General features: G+C 39.3%; 1 protein-coding gene across 1 annotated transcript in view; it reads right to left on the reverse strand.

The window, feature by feature from the left end:
• LOC106579057 (zinc finger protein ZFPM2) overlaps window positions 1-12,655 on the reverse strand; it is a 191,272-nt gene extending 178,617 nt beyond the window's left edge. Inside the window, exon 1 of the mRNA XM_045701935.2 lies at window positions 12,349-12,655. Within this exon, the coding sequence (XP_045557891.2) occupies window positions 12,349-12,388 (40 nt within the window). The 5' untranslated portion in view covers window positions 12,389-12,655. The remainder of the gene's footprint in view (window positions 1-12,348) is intronic.
• Between the last annotated feature and the right edge of the window lie 8,214 nt (window positions 12,656-20,869).

Consider the following 20,869-nt stretch of genomic DNA (forward strand, 5'->3'; position numbering starts at 1 on the left):
CACAGATGGCTGTGAGAGGCTTTGTGTTGAGGGGGGAGCGGGGTAGTGGGGTCCGTCGCCTGGACCCAGAGCGGGGCAGATTTCACACCGTGGTAGAGTAGCGCTAAAGCAGGCCGATGTTAATCCACTCACTGAGGGGAAGGCCTGGGGCGATTCTGCTGCCCGGCCGCCGTCTCCCCCCACAAAGCCATAAATGGTGCATTATACAACTGGGCCTCAGACATACTGCTGATACGCTGATAGGTGGCAGACAAAGACCAAAGCAACCACAGGAAGTGGAGCTGTAGAGGAGCACCATGCAGGTACAGTATGAACACACACTCTCTCTCCCTCTCACATACTGTAGGTAGTCTATACAATACCTGCTTAGGGGATGCTTCTGTTCTGTTCTTATTCATCATTGAATATATATCTTTTCAAAGTCTTAGTTCAGGCTCAAGACAGAGCTGGACACTCTATGCTCTACAGTACAATACAAAAACTAGTGTTGGACCACAGTGAATACACATCTAAAGTTACCAGAAGTGTTGTGGAGTGTTTGAACTTATGAAAGGCAATCACAGGAATGAAAGGAGAGTGAAACATATAAACATGGGGGATTGAAATAAATGACTAGGAAGAAATAAGGGAAGATGATAAGACAGCTGTAACTTAAGCCCCAGAATGAGATGTTTTACATGAAACCAAGAACTGCATTTCAGATAAAACCAGCCACCTTGTTTAGACATCACTTGGAAAGATATGGAAAGATATGAGTTGAACTAAAATGTATCTGGGCAAAATGCTACAAATAACACAAACACTTCACTATATTGGTCTTCACCCAAATAACAACATTGCCTGACAAACATCTTTGATAAATAAAGTTCATTACTTTTTCACTGTGTATAATGTTTTTTTTTATCATCACGCTTTGCCAAGCATTGCTGAAGCAGATTCTGACTGAGGATTGAAGCATTGTAACGAGACACCATAGGTCCAACACATAGGATATCATTATTATGTTCATTACAAATCCCTTTTATTCTCCTGGAGGAGTCTTTGACAAGAAGGTTGTCATTTCAACCACTTCAAACAAACAGTGGTTGCTTTCCCTAATGATGGTTGGGTGGACGGTTTCTATTGTCTGAACATCTCTTTGGGCTAATCCATGTTTTGTCAGGTTAGTGGTTGTAGTCAATAGAGGAGGAATGGTTTTTCAATGGAAGATGATTAAAAGAACTGATCCATAATAGTGCAGTTTGACTGCTGTTATCATAGCCACTTCATTCCAAGTGAGACCCTGATGTTGAAAGCGTCCCCTAGACAAAGCTAATGGACGATAGAGTCCTGTTAAATGGAGACGGCCCAGCCTGGCTGTCTGAAGAGACAGGTTCTACTGCATCACACACACCACTCACATTACTGAATCATCACCATGATGCCCTTCATAATCATTGTGTGTGTGTGTGTGTGTGTGTGTGTGTGTGTGTGTGTGTGTGTGTGTGTGTGTGTGTGTGTGTGTGTGTGCGCAATATCACGATATCACATAAACATTGGCATCGTTGCGGCTGTCAAAAAGCATAGCCATTATCATTCTTCGCTGACAAAATGTTTGATTTTAGTAAACAGTTGTACCTAAAGGCTGCTGTGACTTCCAGACTCCAAGACCAGCTACCTGGATATAGAGATGACTTCACACTAATCAAAGAGCAGTGGACTAGACAAGACCTTATTAACTTGATCTTATTATCTTACCACATCTCACAAAGACTGAACTCTGCACTGAACTCTGTACTGGGAAAGGATTCTCTGCTGGTGGTTTTGGAAGGGATGATTCTGAGGATGATGTAGACGTAGAGGGTTGTGGTGGATTGTGTTTGTTTACAGTACGCATCCAATCATCTATTGTCACTGTTCCATGTTCACCCCCTCAGAAACCACAGAGAGAGTTGCTGTAGTTTCCACCTCAAACAGCTTCCATGTTCTCACCGGTTAGCTGGTTCATACTATGGTACCACATAGAAATATCAGATCCTGCTGACAAGAACAGATTTACCCCAAATGAAAGCTGTTGTTCATCCTATTCAACACTCCAAAGGAAAATTCTATTGACATGACTGAGAAGGAAATCTTATAGTCTAGGACTAATGCTGACTACAGGACCAGTGAGCTATATTCTCCAACTATAGTCAGACATTCCAAAGAATATTACTAGCTGTGACGGTATGTTCTGTCTTTCTTCACAAATCTTTGCAACATTTTACAGTTTGTCAAAGCAAGCTGTTGAGAAAGAGAGAGAGAGAGGGAGAGAAGGAGAAAGAGAGAGAAGCCCTTGACCTTCTTGTCCTGAAGATTTGCCTAGCTTCCCCTCACTCCAATCTAGAGAGTGAAATCATCTGATCCTAAACTAACTGTCAACTGCTTGTGATGGCGGCAAAGCCAGAGACATCAATCCATCACTTTCTACTACTTTCTTCCCCTATTTTGCTCGAGCTTATCATCTGACCCAGTTGTTATCCTGTTTCAGAAGCTTCAGAAACTTCATTATGGTCAAATGTGTCTCTTTGGAGAATCCCAGACACATGGTTCACACAGAGAGACCACAGTCTGTTCTGGGCTCTAGGTCTGTGTAGACCAGCATGTTACACCCACTAAAGCATCACCACCATTTTATCACGGGGGATGGACGTTAATACCAGCCTTTTATAGAGACAGAATCAATAGTTTTCAGTTAGACTAAACTGGGACTCTAACTATCATGTCTTGAATGAAAGGATGCTTTTAGCGTTTAGCCAAGCTATCTGTGGTTTGGGCCTGGGGAATGGCTGATTGGTGTAACCTTGGTTTAAAAAAAAAACCACATCTGATATAACGAGCTAAGGCATTTTGCTCGGCCAAAGCTACTCGGTCACTGTCACCAAACCAGTCTTTAGCAATTACCAGATTAGAATTGTTTGAGATGAGATCCACTGCTGCCTGATTCTGAAAGGCAGGTAGGCAGTTCCATTCCTCTCCATCACCATCTCACGTCATAGTTATTTATTTGACATAGTTCAAACTGCTGGGGACTAATTACAGGACAGGAGAAATAACACTTTACAACCTGTCACTCTTCTCATCACAGCCTTTCAGACACACTTCTTCCTCCAATCTGATTTGCATAATCTTGTTTAAAACATAATCGATCAACATCAGCCAGTGACAATTGGCATATCATTCCATTATGAATATTTGTGTGCATCCAGGCTAATCATATGCAGATATGCCCTCTGATCAGGGGGATGTAAACTGGGCTGTCAACAGCCGTACGCGCTTTGCTGCCACGCTTTGCTGCAAATCAAAACATAGCCTCTTTAAAGTATTAACATGTTTTGAAGTTTGTTTTATATTTTCAGCACATTTGACATAAATTGTTTATCTATTTACAAAGCTTTGTCATTAGTGATTTTCCAGTGAACCCTTAGCAGTGCTGTGTGTTTTGTGCTGTTGGGCCCAGAGAAATGCTGATGTACAAATTGAACTGAAAGGCTTGCTACTTAATCCGCTGTAGCCACCTATCCCTTAACTACGACGTCTGAGGCGTTTTATCCTTAATGCCCAAGAAATGCAAAGTTCTATCTTTCCCTGTTCTCGTCCTTCACAGCTGTGGCTAATTCCTGCCAACAGAGATACTTAAACGTAACAGCTAGCAACAGTTATGGCTTCATTTTCTGCCGTGCCAACTCATATCTTGGTCAAAAAATGATGTTGACTAAATCGCCCCTTTTCAGCCACCTAATATGTCATGGAAAAGAAAAACAAAGGACGTTGTTGCTTCCTGTGAGGGTAAAGTTGTAGATGTTTGTTATTACATCATGTTCACAACTCCTTTTTACATTCACAGCTGCTAGGCTGAGTCACTTCCTCTATCCTCAAGAGCCTGGATTCAACCAAACCTGCACTGCAGGAAACCAGTGATATTGCATGACTTTGTTAACACCCTGTAACTAATAGCACATTATTAACACATTTGCCCATTGAAACAAAACAGAACTAATTTTGACTTTAATTGAAATGTTTTCTCCCCCAGAAATATACACGGGAATTGTATTTCTCCACAGTGGGAAAAAGTTTCCTGCGAAACACATTCTGAATTCTAGAATATTCCAGTCCTTGAACATTCTGCTTTAGAATAGGACAGAGGAAGGCAAGTGTTCATCTTCTAAGCTGTTTAAAAGCCCAAACAGAACCCATAATATCCATATTCATAATATAACATGACGTCAGACGACAAAAATAACTGCGATATTGGGGCGTAACCTCAGAAAAACCCTTAATTGAGCGATATCTCCAGCCATCGCGGCGGTTAAACGCACAACCATCACCAAGGTGAAAGGGAATTTACAAGTTAAATGAAAGAATTCATGATGTGTGGTGGCTCTTTTACTCCCTGGCTGTTTCCCCTCTTGGCAGGGGCCAAATAGAGAATGTTAAATGAGGCAATTGTGTCCCAAAGGCAAAAAGAGAGGGAGGAAAAACATGTTCCTGTGTGCTCCTAGCCTGAGGACTATTCTCCCGCTGATGAGGTAGAGGCATGGCGTGCATCCCAAATGTATCCCCTACATACTGTAGTACACTATTTTTGACCAGGGCTCTGGTCAAAAGTAGTGCACTATATTGGGAATAGTGTACCATTTGGGCCGTAGTCATAGAGGGGACCCATCAGAACCCTACACCACCAGGCCAACTTCCTGTGAGACCAGACCCTGGTCCGCCTCCCTGACACATCATGATGATGCGCAGACCCACACATGATTATATTCATATCATATCAACATGCACATTGCAAAGTCACATCCTGGAAAAACTGGCCATATTCATAATATACACAAAGACTTTATCGAAACAAACTAGCCTACCGCTGTGTTGTCTACGATACAGTTTTTATGAACTGTGCACCAAGATAAATGTGGCTGATACAGGGATATACCACAATCTATCAATTTACTTATTACTCAATATCCTAATGATATATGTGAATGTTTATAGTGTCATGATGAAGAGAAGTGTCAGGATGTGTATAGACACTGGTCTGTAAACGTTGTATTGTGTGTCTGACTTGGCATCCTATATAGTGGGAAGGATGGCATTTCAGACTCAGCCTGTGTCTGTAGCAGTAGGAAATGTACTGTCAGACAGCTATACAGACATACTCCGTGTTGACACGCTGACACTGATAATCAAAGCCTTGTTTGGGTCTTAAAAGGACGTACTTGAACAACAGCTGGACTAGAGGCCATAGCTGTCCTATAATGGCCTTTGGAGAGTGATCAATATTCAAATCTAAACATCTCTGTTGTGATTAGAATGCAGCCCTCTGTTTTTCTCCCCTCCCCGAAACAACAAGGAAAAAAAAGCATAAATCGATGATCTTAGAGTCTAAACTAGATTCCTAAGCAGTTTGCCACTCTCGGCAGCAAGATAAGATAAACTCTCTTTGACCTAAGAGATGAAGTTGCCATGACGATCAGGGAGTCCACTTTCTCTATTGATATTTTGCTGATGTAACAACAAATGGAACCAGATCTGGCCCCTGATAGCGGTGACTAATTAATACACATATTGATCCGTACAAGTTAGAGACGAGGCTATTAACTCAAACGGCTGAAAGTCAATTGTTACCTGGGGCTCAAAAGGCATCACTTGATATCAAATCTAAATAAACGGAGGAACAAATTATTAGGATTTGTTGGGGCACAATTACCTATTCTTCTATTTTATTTACAACAGCATGTAAATGAAAAGGGACGAAAGAGAGAAAATATCATTTTAATAGAAATTCTTTGAAAAGGGACTGAGCCATCTACGTAGCCAGCAGAGTAGCACTAAAACTGAAAAACGTTGTGATTAGATCCTGAAAAACAACTCCAGTACAACAATCCATGTTGAATAATCCATTGACAACTATGAAGGAGCAGATAATGACTCGCAACAGTGAATAGTCACTGGAATAATGGTGGTGGAATTACAGGAAAGAGGAAGACAAAGAGGAAACAGTGCCAGGAAATGACCTCCACCTTTTGAAACCAGTGACCCAGCGACCAATGCCCACATCTCACTGTGCTGTTCAAGCTGCACTGCAGCACCACTGTAACACACACACACACACACACACACACACACACACACACACACACACACACACACACACACACACACACACACACACACACACACACACACACACACACACACACACACACACACACACACACACACACACCAGCCATGCCAACTTCAGCTCAGCCTCCACTTCAGCTGGCAGTGTTTTCAACAAAGGAAACACACATCCCTCCACACTCTACATTCCGTTTCATAGTTGCTACGGTAATGTTATATCCGAAATGTGGTCTATAAAACGGGCGCTTAACGTCAATGTGACATACAATCGCAACAACAATACTTGAACGTATAAATGTTAAATAAAATAGCCAGAAATCATGTGAAGACTGGAGACAGCATGCTATTTGCATACATTGGTGGTGCAACATCAGTGCTTGAGAAAGAGAGTGAAGGCGAACCGGGATCCTTCAGCTAAGACGACGAGGCAGCAACACAACACAAGCTGTTATTGGCAGGGAACAGATGTTTGAGGGAAAGTTGGCATTCAACAACCATTCTTCATATGACAGAAATCTATGAGGAGCACAAGAGAGGCAGCGTGATTGTCAGGCGAATGAAAAAGAAACCCTTAAATACGCGAGGCTGGAATCCGAACACACACATGATGATTCCCCCCCGAAACATCAGACTGCTTGAGTTGGTTTACAAGTTGATTCAGCTGTGACAGAGGTCAAATAGAAGACAACACTTCTACTAGGCAGATTACCTGTCATGACAGAACACAAGCCTAAAGTTGACCACAATCCCCAGTCTCACTCACACTCACGTACGAACAAACACACACACACACACACACACACACACACAGAATGTTGGCAACCAATTCAGTAAACACTCCCCTTATCCCATACAAACCACTGTAAGTTGCCTCTGACAAATACATACATGTATAAATGTCATCTGATATGATAAACTGTATGCTGATGTAACATCAAGTCTTTCTGAGCAGTCAAAAACATCTACACCCTTAAATATAATATAGTAGTTATCCTTCTAGAATGAACATATACTGTACATACTCATCACAGTGTAGTTTCATTTCTACACAGTACAAGTTCTGGACTCCACTGAATGGTTTAACAGCAGAGAGGAGCAGTCCTGTATCTGGTAAAGGGCTAGTTAACGCTGCAACAGGAATTGACGAAGTCACAGGGAGCACCATGTACCTTAGCGAAGACAACAGTTAGGCCAGGGAAGAGTGCTAAGTCAATTTAATAAGCACATCTGACATTGGATTCCTCCATAAACAACACTGGAGGAAGAGGCTCCCTACATCATCTCGGCTCATCTACACGCCACCAAACTTTGGGAGCAATTTTACAGAAAAATGACTCTGAGGGGAGGCGTTTTCCATTCAGCTCTGTTCATATCTCTGCCTTCCTATTAAGAATCAAAATGTACCCCTCAGTGGGAGAGGTATGGACACACCACAGCATAACACTAGGAGCCACAGAGAGGTGAGAGGGGGGAGGGAAGGAGGGAGCCTTGAAGGAATTCACATATTCTCCTCTAATCACAATCCGCTGAGCATCAGCCATATTTCCATCATTTCAGTCAAATTTAGCTGATCTACTTTGGAGCGGCTAGCTGGCAATCTGGGCAATTTATTGGCATATTGGCACGGGGTGATAAGGCTAGAAACAACAGCAGCGAGCAGCTGGCCCACTGAGATGGACTGATAACACTGATATGTGCTCCCATACAAAACACCTCCACTATCTCCCCTTTCTATCAAACTCTTATTACAATAAAAGTGTATGGGTTTTTATCCCCTTCTTGGGAGAGGAAGAGAGGAGAGGAGGGGGGATACAGGGACAACCCAGAAATATAGAGGAAAAAAATCAGATGTACCGTTTCAGAGGAAAAAAACAAGGGGGAAATACATAATTTATCACAGTATTATCGGGATATCCAGGCAGCCTAATCAAGGAGCACTGAGTGACTATTTTTTGCCTTATCATCCAAAGTGGTGGAAACGGAGAGGGAATTATCAGCCGGCTGCAGATTGCTGGGTTGGAATTTTAATGGTAATAATCGGGTTTCTGATGGTATATCTTCCCTGCTTATCTTTTCCATTATCTGTCCTTATCTCCCCAGTCATCGGAGCAAATTAATGGTGCTCTTTCAGCTTCGCCTTTTTATCACCGCTCAGAGAGCACCCAAGGGGAAAGAATAAGCAAAATATTAAAATACTGCATAAATCACAATTTTAGATAACGGCCCAATATATGCAGGATGGAGGGGAAACTGCGCCCAACAACCTTTTTGTCCTTTAGAATGACTGTCTGCGCTGACTTTCTATGCATTGCCTGGTTCCTGGTCCTCAGGCCTTTCCCTAGCTCCTAGTTCCTGGTCCACAGGCCTTTCCCTAGCTCCTAGTTCCTGGTCCACATGCCTTTCCCTAGCTCCTAGTTCCTGATCCTCAGGCCTTTCCCTAGCTCCTAGTTCCTGGTCCACAGGCCTTTCCCTAGCTCCTAGTTCCTGGTCCACAGGCCTTTCCCTAGCTCCTAGTTCCTCGTCCACAGGCCTTTCCCTAGCTCCTAGTTCCTGGTCCACAGGCCTTTCCCTAGCTCCTAGTTCCTGGTCCACAGGCCTTTCCCTAGCTCCTAGTTCCTGGTCCACAGGCCTTTCCCTAGCTCCTAGTTCCTGGTCCACAGGCCTTTCCCTAGCTCCTAGTTCCTCGTCCACAGGCCTTTCCCTAGCTCCTAGTTCCTCGTCCACAGGCCTTTCCCTAGCTCCTAGTTCCTGGTCCACATGCCTTTCCCTAGCTCCTAGTTCCTGGTCCACAGGCCTTTCCCTAGCTCCTAGTTCCTCGTCCACAGGCCTTTCCCTAGCTCCTAGTTCCTGGTCCACAGGCCTTTCCCTAGCTCCTAGTTCCTGGGGTAGGACACATCAAGGCTTCCACTGACCTTTCTGTTTCTAACTAGGGCTTTAGTTCTTTCAACACTGTATCCTCACTCCTCACCTCTCATTAACAACCTCTTACACATGACATAGTAATTCAGACACGCCTGGGTCACAGTGGATATGAGGATGCTCATATCAAGGAGGTATTCTCTTTGCTTGACAACAAAATTCAGAGGCATCCTCCTTGTGATTGGTTCTTACGGAAGTAGATCTAGCACATCATGCTAGGCTATAGTATACAGGTTTGTGCGTATTCCTCATAGACCAGAAATGCTTTCTCTGCTCAAAATAATCCTGAGTAGCAACACATGCATACCAACTCCACTGTAGTTATACCGAGCAGAAAAAAACATGTTTTTTTCTTCGTATTATTATTAAATTACAACAAACATAATCTCAATAGTTCCTTCTACATCGATAGAGTCTTGGAGCGTTTGCATTTAATCTATAACCGGTAAACTCATCATTCAGAACCATGATACCCACTTACAATAGGTAATCAGAACCAATTTTCTAAGTGTTCTTTGAAAATATATTCATAGGTACTGAAAAATATATTTCCGACTATCAACTTCTTAACTTGCCTAAAATGCTAAAATGTCTGAAAATATGTTCAGTCTGTAAATTCCCAAAACAAGCTGTGACAGTGAGTGACAAGCGGTTGAAGATCTTTTAGAAATTATAGACATTTGCAGTAATGTATTGCCATTTTGCTGTTACTGCAAAACAAATAAAAACTGTTTCAAAATCTTCCTTGAATATATACGTACATTTTGTTGACAGCCATATACAGTGTAATCAATTACTGACTAATCAATTACTGACTAATCGTAACCACTATTAAGTAAATTCCTCATGTAAAAACAGAATCATAATTTACACACACACACACACACACACACACACACACACACACACACACACACACACACACACACACACACACACACACACACACACACACACACACACACACACACTGTATAAATAAAGTCTCTATTTCTTCCTCTTGCTGTATCCACATTATCAATCACACTATTACTGGAATACATATTTCATATATTTAAACAAAACAATATTTTAGATGTATCTAAAATAACTTGAGAGTGGACAGTACTAATTCTTTTTTCTCATCATGTCTATAAGTCCGACAACAATGACAAATCCCAAAGGAGTCTCCTCCTACCTGCTCTTCAAATAAACCCAAGTCTGAGGACAAGGGTTTCCTAGTGAATCAGCCCGACATAAATGACATGGCCAATATAGAATAACCACATAGACAGTCATACAGCTAAACGACATGGTCAATATAGAATAACCACATAGACAGTCATACAGCTAAACGACATGGTCAATATAGAATAACCACATAGACAGTCATACAGCTAAATGACACGGTCACCATAGAATTACCACATAGACAGTCATACAGCTAAACGACATGGTCAATATATAATTACCACATAGACAGTCATACAGCTAAACGACATGGTCAAATTAGAATTACCACATAGACAGTCATACAGCTAAACGACATGGTCAATATAGAATTACCACATAGACAGTCATACAGCTAAACGACAAGGCCAATATAGAATTACCACATAGACAGTCATACAGCTAAACGACATGGTCAATATAGAATTACCACATAGACAGTCATACAGCTAAACGACATGGTCAATATAGAATTACCACATAGACAGTCATACAGCTAAACGACAAGGCCAATATAGAATTACCACATAGACAGTCATACAGCTAAACGACATGGTCAATATAGAATTACCACATAGACAGTCATACAGCTAAACGACATGGCCAATATAGAATTACCACATAGACAGTCATACAGCTAAACGACAAGGCCAATATAGAATTACCACATAGACAGTCATACAGCTAAACGACATGGTCAATATAGAATTACCACATAGACAGTCATACAGCTAAACGACAAGGCCAATATAGAATAACCACATATGACTGTATTGTACAATAGGTGTATAGGTGGTTGTTGCAAATGTTCTTTAACACCACAATTCACTACACTGCTAATAACAAGAAAAGTATGATGAATACAATGAATCTTTTCCAATACAAAATGAATAAAGGCACAATAAAAAGTCCCCGTTGTCTTCAAGTCTCTAAAGAGCAGACCTAAAATGCAACGTTGCTATGACCACTGTTAGTATGATACATTTCCACTGGGAAGCCTGCTAGGCCAGCCATTTCAACTCCACATTTGGAAATACATAAACACATTTCACAGCTTGTTTAAAATCACAGGAAATAAAATCCATATAGATCAGTTCTGTCTCATGCCACATGGTATTTCACTCAAAGCGTTAGTATTTGAAGTGAATGAAATAACCCTTGAATTATCAGAGATCCAGAGGCACAATGCTTTGTTGAAATGGGGGATGAAGCTAAGCAACAAGTACACGTAGTACTATCAAAAACACTGTCCATTGTATTTGACATATATATTTTAGTTATTATATTACCATGAACACTTTTCAGTATTCTTCAATGTATATAACCTGTCCAGTTAGAATTGTGTATAACCAATTATATATTTAGACAGTGACACAATCACTACCTAAATCTGCAGAATGATTAGGGTTCATGCTATTAATGTCAAAGTTTTAATTTAGGTTTAATTTATTTATCCAGTGTGTGTGTGTGTGTGTGTGTGTGTGTGTGTGTGTGTGTGTGTGTGTGTGTGTGTGTGTGTGTGTGTGTGTGTGTGTGTGTGTGTGTGTGTGAGAGAGAGAGAGAGAGAGGGTGAAGTTTAAGATTTACATTCCCACAGCCAAACCAGGTTTAAGATGTAATACTTAATTTGTTTAATTGGAAACAGAATTCCAAAAAGACAGTTTGTAAAGGATATGCACTCTTTAACTTTAGGTGTTTAATGTCTGTAGATCATATCAGCACATTATAATAAATCAAGAATAGATGTATCCTGATTTGCTTGACATAAATAATATGTAAAATATTATAAAGTAACCTATCCACTTTTAGCAAACACCAAGCAAACTCCTATATTTGTAAACACATCATTTGAAAAGTCAGAAGATGGAACACCTTTCTCAGCAATAGCCTATGACAGAATATGATTGATCAAAACCATAACTATTTTATCAATGAACGAAACTACATCAAGAGTATCAATTAAGTCTGCGATTGCCAATTGACATCGGTGCCGAAGTAACTAGTCCCTCACTAACCTAATTTAACTTCTCCAACAAGCTTTGGTAGACAACAGAAGGACAGCGAGGCTGTAAAACTTACGTTTAATTTGCCTGGGGTTGCTCTGCTTCCTTCGGGACATGCCTGCTCGGAGCTGGTCAGGAGATCCAGGTGTAGCACTGACTGATCGATAGGTTTTGGTTCATCCAAGCACCGGTAGGGTTTGTGATGGAAATTGAGAAAGAAAGGGTGACGAATTATGGACACTTTTTTCACATAGTATGTCGCTCTGTCTCTTCCCTTTCTCTTCCTCTGATCTGCTCTATTTCTCTCTAGCTCGCTCTCTCTCTTTCACTCACTCTTTCTCAATGGCGTTCTCCGAGATGAGGCTGCACTGACTGAGTTGCGATCCGCACGGACTGACTGGGGAGGTGAAAGCGTTTCGCGCTTTTGTTTGAAGATAAGGTTTGTGCCTCCACGGGTACCGTAGACACCGCTTCTTAAACTTGAGTTTTAGCGTGTGCAACCCAAATTGTGATTTCATAATTGTTCATTACTAGTGGAATGTCACATTTTGTGAGGTTAGCCAAATAATACTCAACACATTTTGAACCACCAATATTTGGCGCGGGTTTTGGATATGCGTTTCTGTCGGTGCATTCCAATTCCCACCCTGTCAAACTTGAAAAATGTCTGTTTTAGTTTTTAGATAAAATAATTAGACACTACTATATTAGTATGAATTTTTAAGTTATCTGAATTATATTTTATTTGTCCATTTATGAAACCCAACTTAACCCAACCCAATGACATAGGCCTAGAGTAAGCATAAACAGCTGTACCATTTTGCACACACAGACTATCTTCCTACACACACATGCTAGCCTTGTAATTACCAGACAAACTCGCGAGATCAAGCAGCTTGCGAAACTACACATGCACCCCTTACCTTGTTCTGGACTCTGGCCAATCCGAACTATCAGAATATGACACTATAGAAGCCTCAAATCATTGCATTGTAGGAAAAGAGAAGCACGTTTCATAATTGTTGGATTATTAAAATTGCATAGTAAACCTACTTTACAATGTAAAATGAGTTGAATTCCAAATTGTCCCTCTAGTAATACTGCTGCTGTAGCCTACCACTTGAGTACATTCCTCCCCCCCCCCAAAAAAAAATAATAAAACATGTTATTGTCATCTCTCTGGCTTTAATAAGTAGCATTTGTTAAACATTCACAGAAACTAGAAATTGACTTCTTCAATTAACCAGTTGAACTGTCAAGTAAGGTAAGCAAGTCGCCTATGAAATGACCCAATCCAGGACTTTGAAATTGGGGTCTGAGACTAGGCTATAATTGAAAGGGTTAGCTAGTCAACTATGCTTCATCTTAAAGGGATACTTCAGGATTTTGGCACTGAAGCCCTTTATATACTTCCCCAGAGTCAGATGAACTTGTGGATACCATTCCTATGTCTCTGCATGCAGTTTGAAGGAAGTTGCTAGCTAGCGTTAGCACAATTTCTAACTAGCGTTAGCGCAATGACTGGAAGTCTATGGTAACTGCCAGCATGCTTGAATATACCATAGACTTCCAGTCATTGCGCTAATGCTAGTTAGCATTGGCTTGCGAAACTACCTCCAACTTCCTGCATACTGGATGCAGAGGCATACAAATGGTATCGATAAGTTCATCTGACTCTGCGTAAGTAGATAAAGGGCTTCATAGTCAAAACCCAGAAGTATCCCTTTAAGGATGGAAGCGTTTATCTGCTTTATTTCAGTTGGCCCCTGCCACTGCCTTCACTTTCCATATCACAGTGACCAACAGTGGCAACCAAACACAATTCAATATCCCTAATTATCATTACATTTGAAATCAACCAGAGCTTGAAACCCTAGCCCTATTGTATTGTCTATTTTTAGTGGAATTCTAGGTTGAATTCAGACAACAGCTGTTGATGACTTTGAAAATGCTATATTGGCCTAATTAACATCATTGATGATCGATAAAGTATGGTCACATTTAATTTGCTCTCTTAAACCTACCCTTTGTAATGACTTCAATAGCAACAGTGAATCTACAGTATTTCATTTTTATGTGGAGATCTCTCAACAATCATTTTCACAATAGCACATTGGCAATAGTCAGTGACAAATATCATAGGTAAGCAGGGCTGGGCTTGGTTAAAACTTTGGATGGGAGACCAAAGGGTAGCTGTAAATTGATCAATTCTCCAGTAGATGCTGCCAAGCCTAATTTTTGTTGTGATATATATATATATATATATATATATATATATATATATATATATAACGTTGAAAATCTGACATTGCTCTGACATTACAAAATCAACATATTTTATAAAAGGTTTGTCTAGGCTGAAATTTGGTTACCATGATGACATAATCCTGTGGTTGAAATTTCACCCTCTAAACAATATTGATGACTTTGTTCAAATCCAATGTATTTTCCACGTTACAATACGTTTCCAAATTACGATGAAACAACGTTGATTCAACCAGTTTGTGCCCAGTGGAATGTGACTTATAGTTCGAGAAAAATATTCCTGTTATTAACATGTCCAAACAGATAACAAGTTATGGACGAAACAGAAATGTGACATACTTGTTTGATAGTAACCCTGAATGATGCATGTGTCATCTACGGTATCTTCTCATCTTTTTGGCCAACCACTTTGGAACATTCTAATCTTTAAGGACATCAACAGTAATTATTAAGACAGAACAGGTAAAACCAGTATAGTGCCATCGTTTTCAGGAAGGTGTACCTATGGCGATAGGGGAACAAGAGACAGACTAAGTGCAAGGGCAGGGCAGCCACCTGAACTGAAGGCAAACAGTGAATCTGAGAAAAATGGCTTTAAAGTTTTTTTTGTTGTCCAGTCAAATCTGTTGTAGGTAGATACGTGATAATGTACTGAATTATTATCTTAACGTTTTTGTTTTTCAATCACTTTTGCAAAATGTTCAGATGTAAGTGGTATATTTTCTAAACTCTAAGTACAAAACTCTAAACTGATACCACTTATAATGCCCACTATCTTATGTTCAGAACCTTTGATTGCGCATTCATTGTGGTTTCACACATCTGTCCCCCCGAGAACACATCTGTACCATGTACCATTTCACACATCTGTACCATGAGAACCTTTTGTTTAGTCACCAATACATCAGATAATGATAGGCTCAGCATTGAGTCATTTTAACTACCATATAATCCAATAGCAAAAAATACAAGATACACATTTCTAAACTGTTCTTTTTGAAGTGTTGGTAATAATCATTTTCCATACAGTATTTGACTATAACTTGACATGCATATTTTTTTAATGATTTGAATCCAATGGCAAGTTGTGAGCATGTTGAGAAATATGTTAGTCTTACATTATCCTTATAAAGTACATATATTAGATAAATCATCAGAAATAGGGGTATTGTAAAGCAGTTGGCTACTGTAAAAATGCAGAACGGTGTTGTTTTCCATTTCTGTCCCATGCAACATTGGACAAGATCACATTCTTTTTTTTATGTGACTTGTCAACTGTTACAGTATCGCCTGTCTCTCTGCTTGAAATGAATCAGCTTACAGTGTAAATTCAGACAATGAGTGGAATACACTGATATATAAAACTCAGGTATTTCAGCAGTGCATTGTACACTACACTATCATTTCAAATGGGAGCACATAGAGTGACTCTTTCCATTTTTATATTTTGAAGCACATTGGCTGATGGAGAATGATGATGAAGTATTTAAATGCAAATCCATATAAGATTTACCTTCCAACATAAATTGATGTCAAATTGATAGAAATGTACACTGTTCAGTTAAGTTAAATAGGCGCTACGTCATTTTGGTTCAGTAGTTAGCAGTTTTGAGCAGTTTGATTAAGTCATAGTTAACTGTACTGGTAACAAATGACAAGAAAATCATATCAAAAGTAAAGTGAATATTTCATTTTGGAAAGCAGATACTTAGATTGAATATATAAGGAAATTGAAAGACTGATTTGGTGCAGTGAACAAGTGACTGTTAATTTGTTTGTTGTACTCAGTCAATTTAAAATGCGCTTAGAGTTTTGAAACATGAGCAATTTTGATGATCTGTTTAGATGTTTGCGCTGTTATGTACAAAAACTGTATTATGAAGTAATTTTTTGATATATACACTACCGTTCAAAAGTTTGGGGTCACTTAGAAATGTCCTTGTTTTTTAAAGAAAAGCTATTTTTTGGTCCATTAAAATAACATCAAATTGATCAGAAATGCAGTGTAGACATTGTTCATGTTGTAAATGACTATTGTAGCTGGAAACGGCAGATTTTTTTATGTAATATCTACATAGGCGTACAGAGGCCCATTATCAGCAACCATCACTACTGTGTTCCAATGGCACGTTGTGTTAGCTAATCCAAGTTTATCATTTTAAAAGTTTTGTGGTTTCGATTACAGGCTCAGAAACAAAGCACTTTCTTCTGAAACTCGTCAGTCTATTCTTGTTCTGAGAAGAGAAAGGCTATTCCATGCGAGAAATTGCCAAGAAGCTGAAGATCTCGTACAACGTTGTGTACTACTCCCTTCACAGAACAGCGGAAACTTGCTTTAACCAGAATAGAAAGAGGGGTAGGAGGCCCCGGTGCACAACTGAGCAAGAGGACAAGTACATTAGAGTGTCTAGTTTGATAAACAAACGCCTCACAAGTCCTCAATTGGCAGCTTCATTAAAAAGTACCCGCAAAACACCAGTCTCATCGTCAACAGTGCTGGCCTTCAAGGCAGAACATTTTTTGCTTTTCTTTCAAAAACAAGGATATTTCTAAGTGACCCCAAACTTTTCAATGGTAGTGTATAAACCATGACCACTGATCTGACCTACAATGACAGATTTTCCACCTAGTTGTCTCGGGATTCAAACGAGAGACCTTTCAGTTACTGGCCCAACACTCTCAACCGCTAGGCTACCTGCCGCCCTTATCACATGTAAAATATATGAAATAATGATATAAGATCATTTTTAAATAAAAAAATTGAATGGCAAAGCTGTAAAACATTATCCTAAATATAAACCATCAACTTCGTGAATACCATTGGTGTTTAATATGAGGGTTTCAGAATTAAATATCCTTCATATATTTTTTTACAAACGTACTTACAATATGTATTTGTTGTCAATCTTTTGGGTGTCAAACTGGCGGCAGTTGTGGAAAAAATCAATAGTTTGAAGAGCTGCAGAGTTATTTTTAAATAATGCCATTGTTGATTAGATGCTTTTCTCATTAATTAGTCTATTTTCTGTTGAACCATATAGTCTATCTACTAGAAACTCATGGAAAATATGGACACAGATATAATAAATGAATACTATATATGAATACACTGTTTAAAAGTTGTTCAAGTATAAATTACCAAAGTTACAACAGATTTCCATAGAGTTTCTGCTAATTACCAATAATACTGAAGATTACGGTATCTTTGGTAAATTACCGGTAGCTTTACAACCCTAGTTTTGAAACAACTGCCATGTTGATGATCTGTTTAGATTTTTGTATTAAGCGTTGTGGAAATGTACCACATACTTGTGAAACTTGCACCAAAGCGATTGTTATGTACAACACAACAATATAAAGTTATCATTTTGTATGTCAGGGTAAATGCAGCATGCCAGCGTGTTATTGTCTCATTTGACTGAAAACAACTTAATCTTCACTGAATACAATCATTTACATTTCACTGAAGGGAACACATACTGTGAAGAAATTAGTCTGTCTTTATAAAAACACCACAAATAAATATCCATGCAGCAAAAGGGTTTCCAGTGTGAACCAACCAAGCATCAACATCCATAGTGATTTGTGGTATAGCAGGTGAGAGCGTGGAATGTCACATTTTGTGAGGTTAGCCAAATAATACTCAACACATTTTGAACCACCAATATTTGGCGCGGGTTTTGGATATGCGTTTCTGTCGGTGCATTCCAATTCCCACCATGTCAAACTTGAAAAAATTCTGTTTTAGTTTTTAGATAAAATAATTAGACACTACTATATTAGTATGAATTTTTAAGTTATCTGAATTATATTTTATTTGTCCATTTATGAAACCCAACTTAACCCAACCCAATGACATAGGCCTAGAGTAAGCATAAACAGCTGTACCATTTTGCACACACAGACTCTCTTCCTACACACACATGCTAGCCTTGTAATTACCAGACAAACTCGCGAGATCAAGCAGCTTGCGAAACTACACATGCACCCCTTACCTTGTTCTGGACTCTGGCCAATCCGAACTATCAGAATATGACACTATAGAAGCCTCAAATCATTGCATTGTAGGAAAAGAGAAGCACGTTTCATAATTGTTGGATTATTAAAATTGCATAGTAAACCTACTTTACAATGTAAAATGAGTTGAATTCCAAATTGTCCCTCTAGTAATACTGCTGCTGTAGCCTACCACTTGAGTACATTCCTCCCCCCCCCCCCAAAAAAAAATAATAAAACATGTTATTGTCATCTCTCTGGCTTTAATAAGTAGCATTTGTTAAACATTCACAGAAACTAGAAATTGACTTCTTCAATTAACCAGTTGAACTGTCAAGTAAGGTAAGCAAGTCGCCTATGAAATGACCCAATCCAGGACTTTGAAATTGGGGTCTGAGACTAGGCTATAATTGAAAGGGTTAGCTAGTCAACTATGCTTCATCTTAAAGGGATACTTCAGGATTTTGGCACTGAAGCCCTTTATATACTTCCCCAGAGTCAGATGAACTTGTGGATACCATTCCTATGTCTCTGCATGCAGTTTGAAGGAAGTTGCTAGCTAGCGTTAGCACAATTTCTAACTAGCGTTAGCGCAATGACTGGAAGTCTATGGTAACTGCCAGCATGCTTGAATATACCATAGACTTCCAGTCATTGCGCTAATGCTAGTTAGCATTGGCTTGCGAAACTACCTCCAACTTCCTGCATACTGGATGCAGAGGCATACAAATGGTATCGATAAGTTCATCTGACTCTGCGTAAGTAGATAAAGGGCTTCATAGTCAAAACCCAGAAGTATCCCTTTAAGGATGGAAGCGTTTATCTGCTTTATTTCAGTTGGCCCCTGCCACTGCCTTCACTTTCCATATCACAGTGACCAACAGTGGCAACCAAACACAATTCAATATCCCTAATTATCATTACATTTGAAATCAACCAGAGCTTGAAACCCTAGCCCTATTGTATTGTCTATTTTTAGTGGAATTCTAGGTTGAATTCAGACAACAGCTGTTGATGACTTTGAAAATGCTATATTGGCCTAATTAACATCATTGATGATCGATAAAGTATGGTCACATTTAATTTGCTCTCTTAAACCTACCCTTTGTAATGACTTCAATAGCAACAGTGAATCTACAGTATTTCATTTTTATGTGGAGATCTCTCAACAATCATTTTCACAATAGCACATTGGCAATAGTCAGTGACAAATATCATAGGTAAGCAGGGCTGGGCTTGGTTAAAACTTTGGATGGGAGACCAAAGGGTAGCTGTAAATTGATCAATTCTCCAGTAGATGCTGCCAAGCCTAATTTTTGTTGTGATATATATATATATATATATATATATATATATATATATATATATAACGTTGAAAATCTGACATTGCTCTGACATTACAAAATCAACATATTTTATAAAAGGTTTGTCTAGGCTGAAATTTGGTTACCATGATGACATAATCCTGTGGTTGAAATTTCACCCTCTAAACAATATTGATGACTTTGTTCAAATCCAATGTATTTTCCACGTTACAATACGTTTCCAAATTACGATGAAACAACGTTGATTCAACCAGTTTGTGCCCAGTGGAATGTGACTTATAGTTCGAGAAAAATATTCCTGTTATTAACATGTCCAAACAGATAACAAGTTATGGACGAAACAGAAATGTGACATACTTGTTTGATAGTAACCCTGAATGATGCATGTGTCATCTACGGTATCTTCTCATCTTTTTGGCCAACCACTTTGGAACATTCTAATCTTTAAGGACATCAACAGTAATTATTAAGACAGAACAGGTAAAACCAGTATAGTGCCATCGTTTTCAGGAAGGTGTACCTATGGCGATAGGGGAACAAGAGACAGACTAAGTGCAAGGGCAGGGCAGCCACCTGAACTGAAGGCAAACAGTGAATCTGAGAAAAATGGCTTTAAAGTTTTTTTTGTTGTCCAGTCAAATCTGTTGTAGGTAGATACGTGATAATGTACTGAATTATTATCTTAACGTTTTTGTTTTTCAATCACTTTTGCAAAATGTTCAGATGTAAGTGGTATATTTTCTAAACTCTAAATACAAAACTCTAAACTGATACCACTTATAATGCCCACTATCTTATGTTCAGAACCTTTGATTGCGCATTCATTGTGGTTTCACACATCTGTCCCCCCGAGAACACATCTGTACCATGTACCATTTCACACATCTGTACCATGAGAACCTTTTGTTTAGTCACCAATACATCAGATAATGATAGGCTCAGCATTGAGTCATTTTAACTACCATATAATCCAATAGCAAAAAATACAAGATACACATTTCTAAACTGTTC

This window comes from Salmo salar, chromosome 02 (genome assembly GCF_965601325.2).
Source record: "Salmo salar chromosome 02, fSalSal1, whole genome shotgun sequence".
NCBI classification, from domain to species: Eukaryota; Metazoa; Chordata; class Actinopteri; order Salmoniformes; family Salmonidae; genus Salmo; species Salmo salar.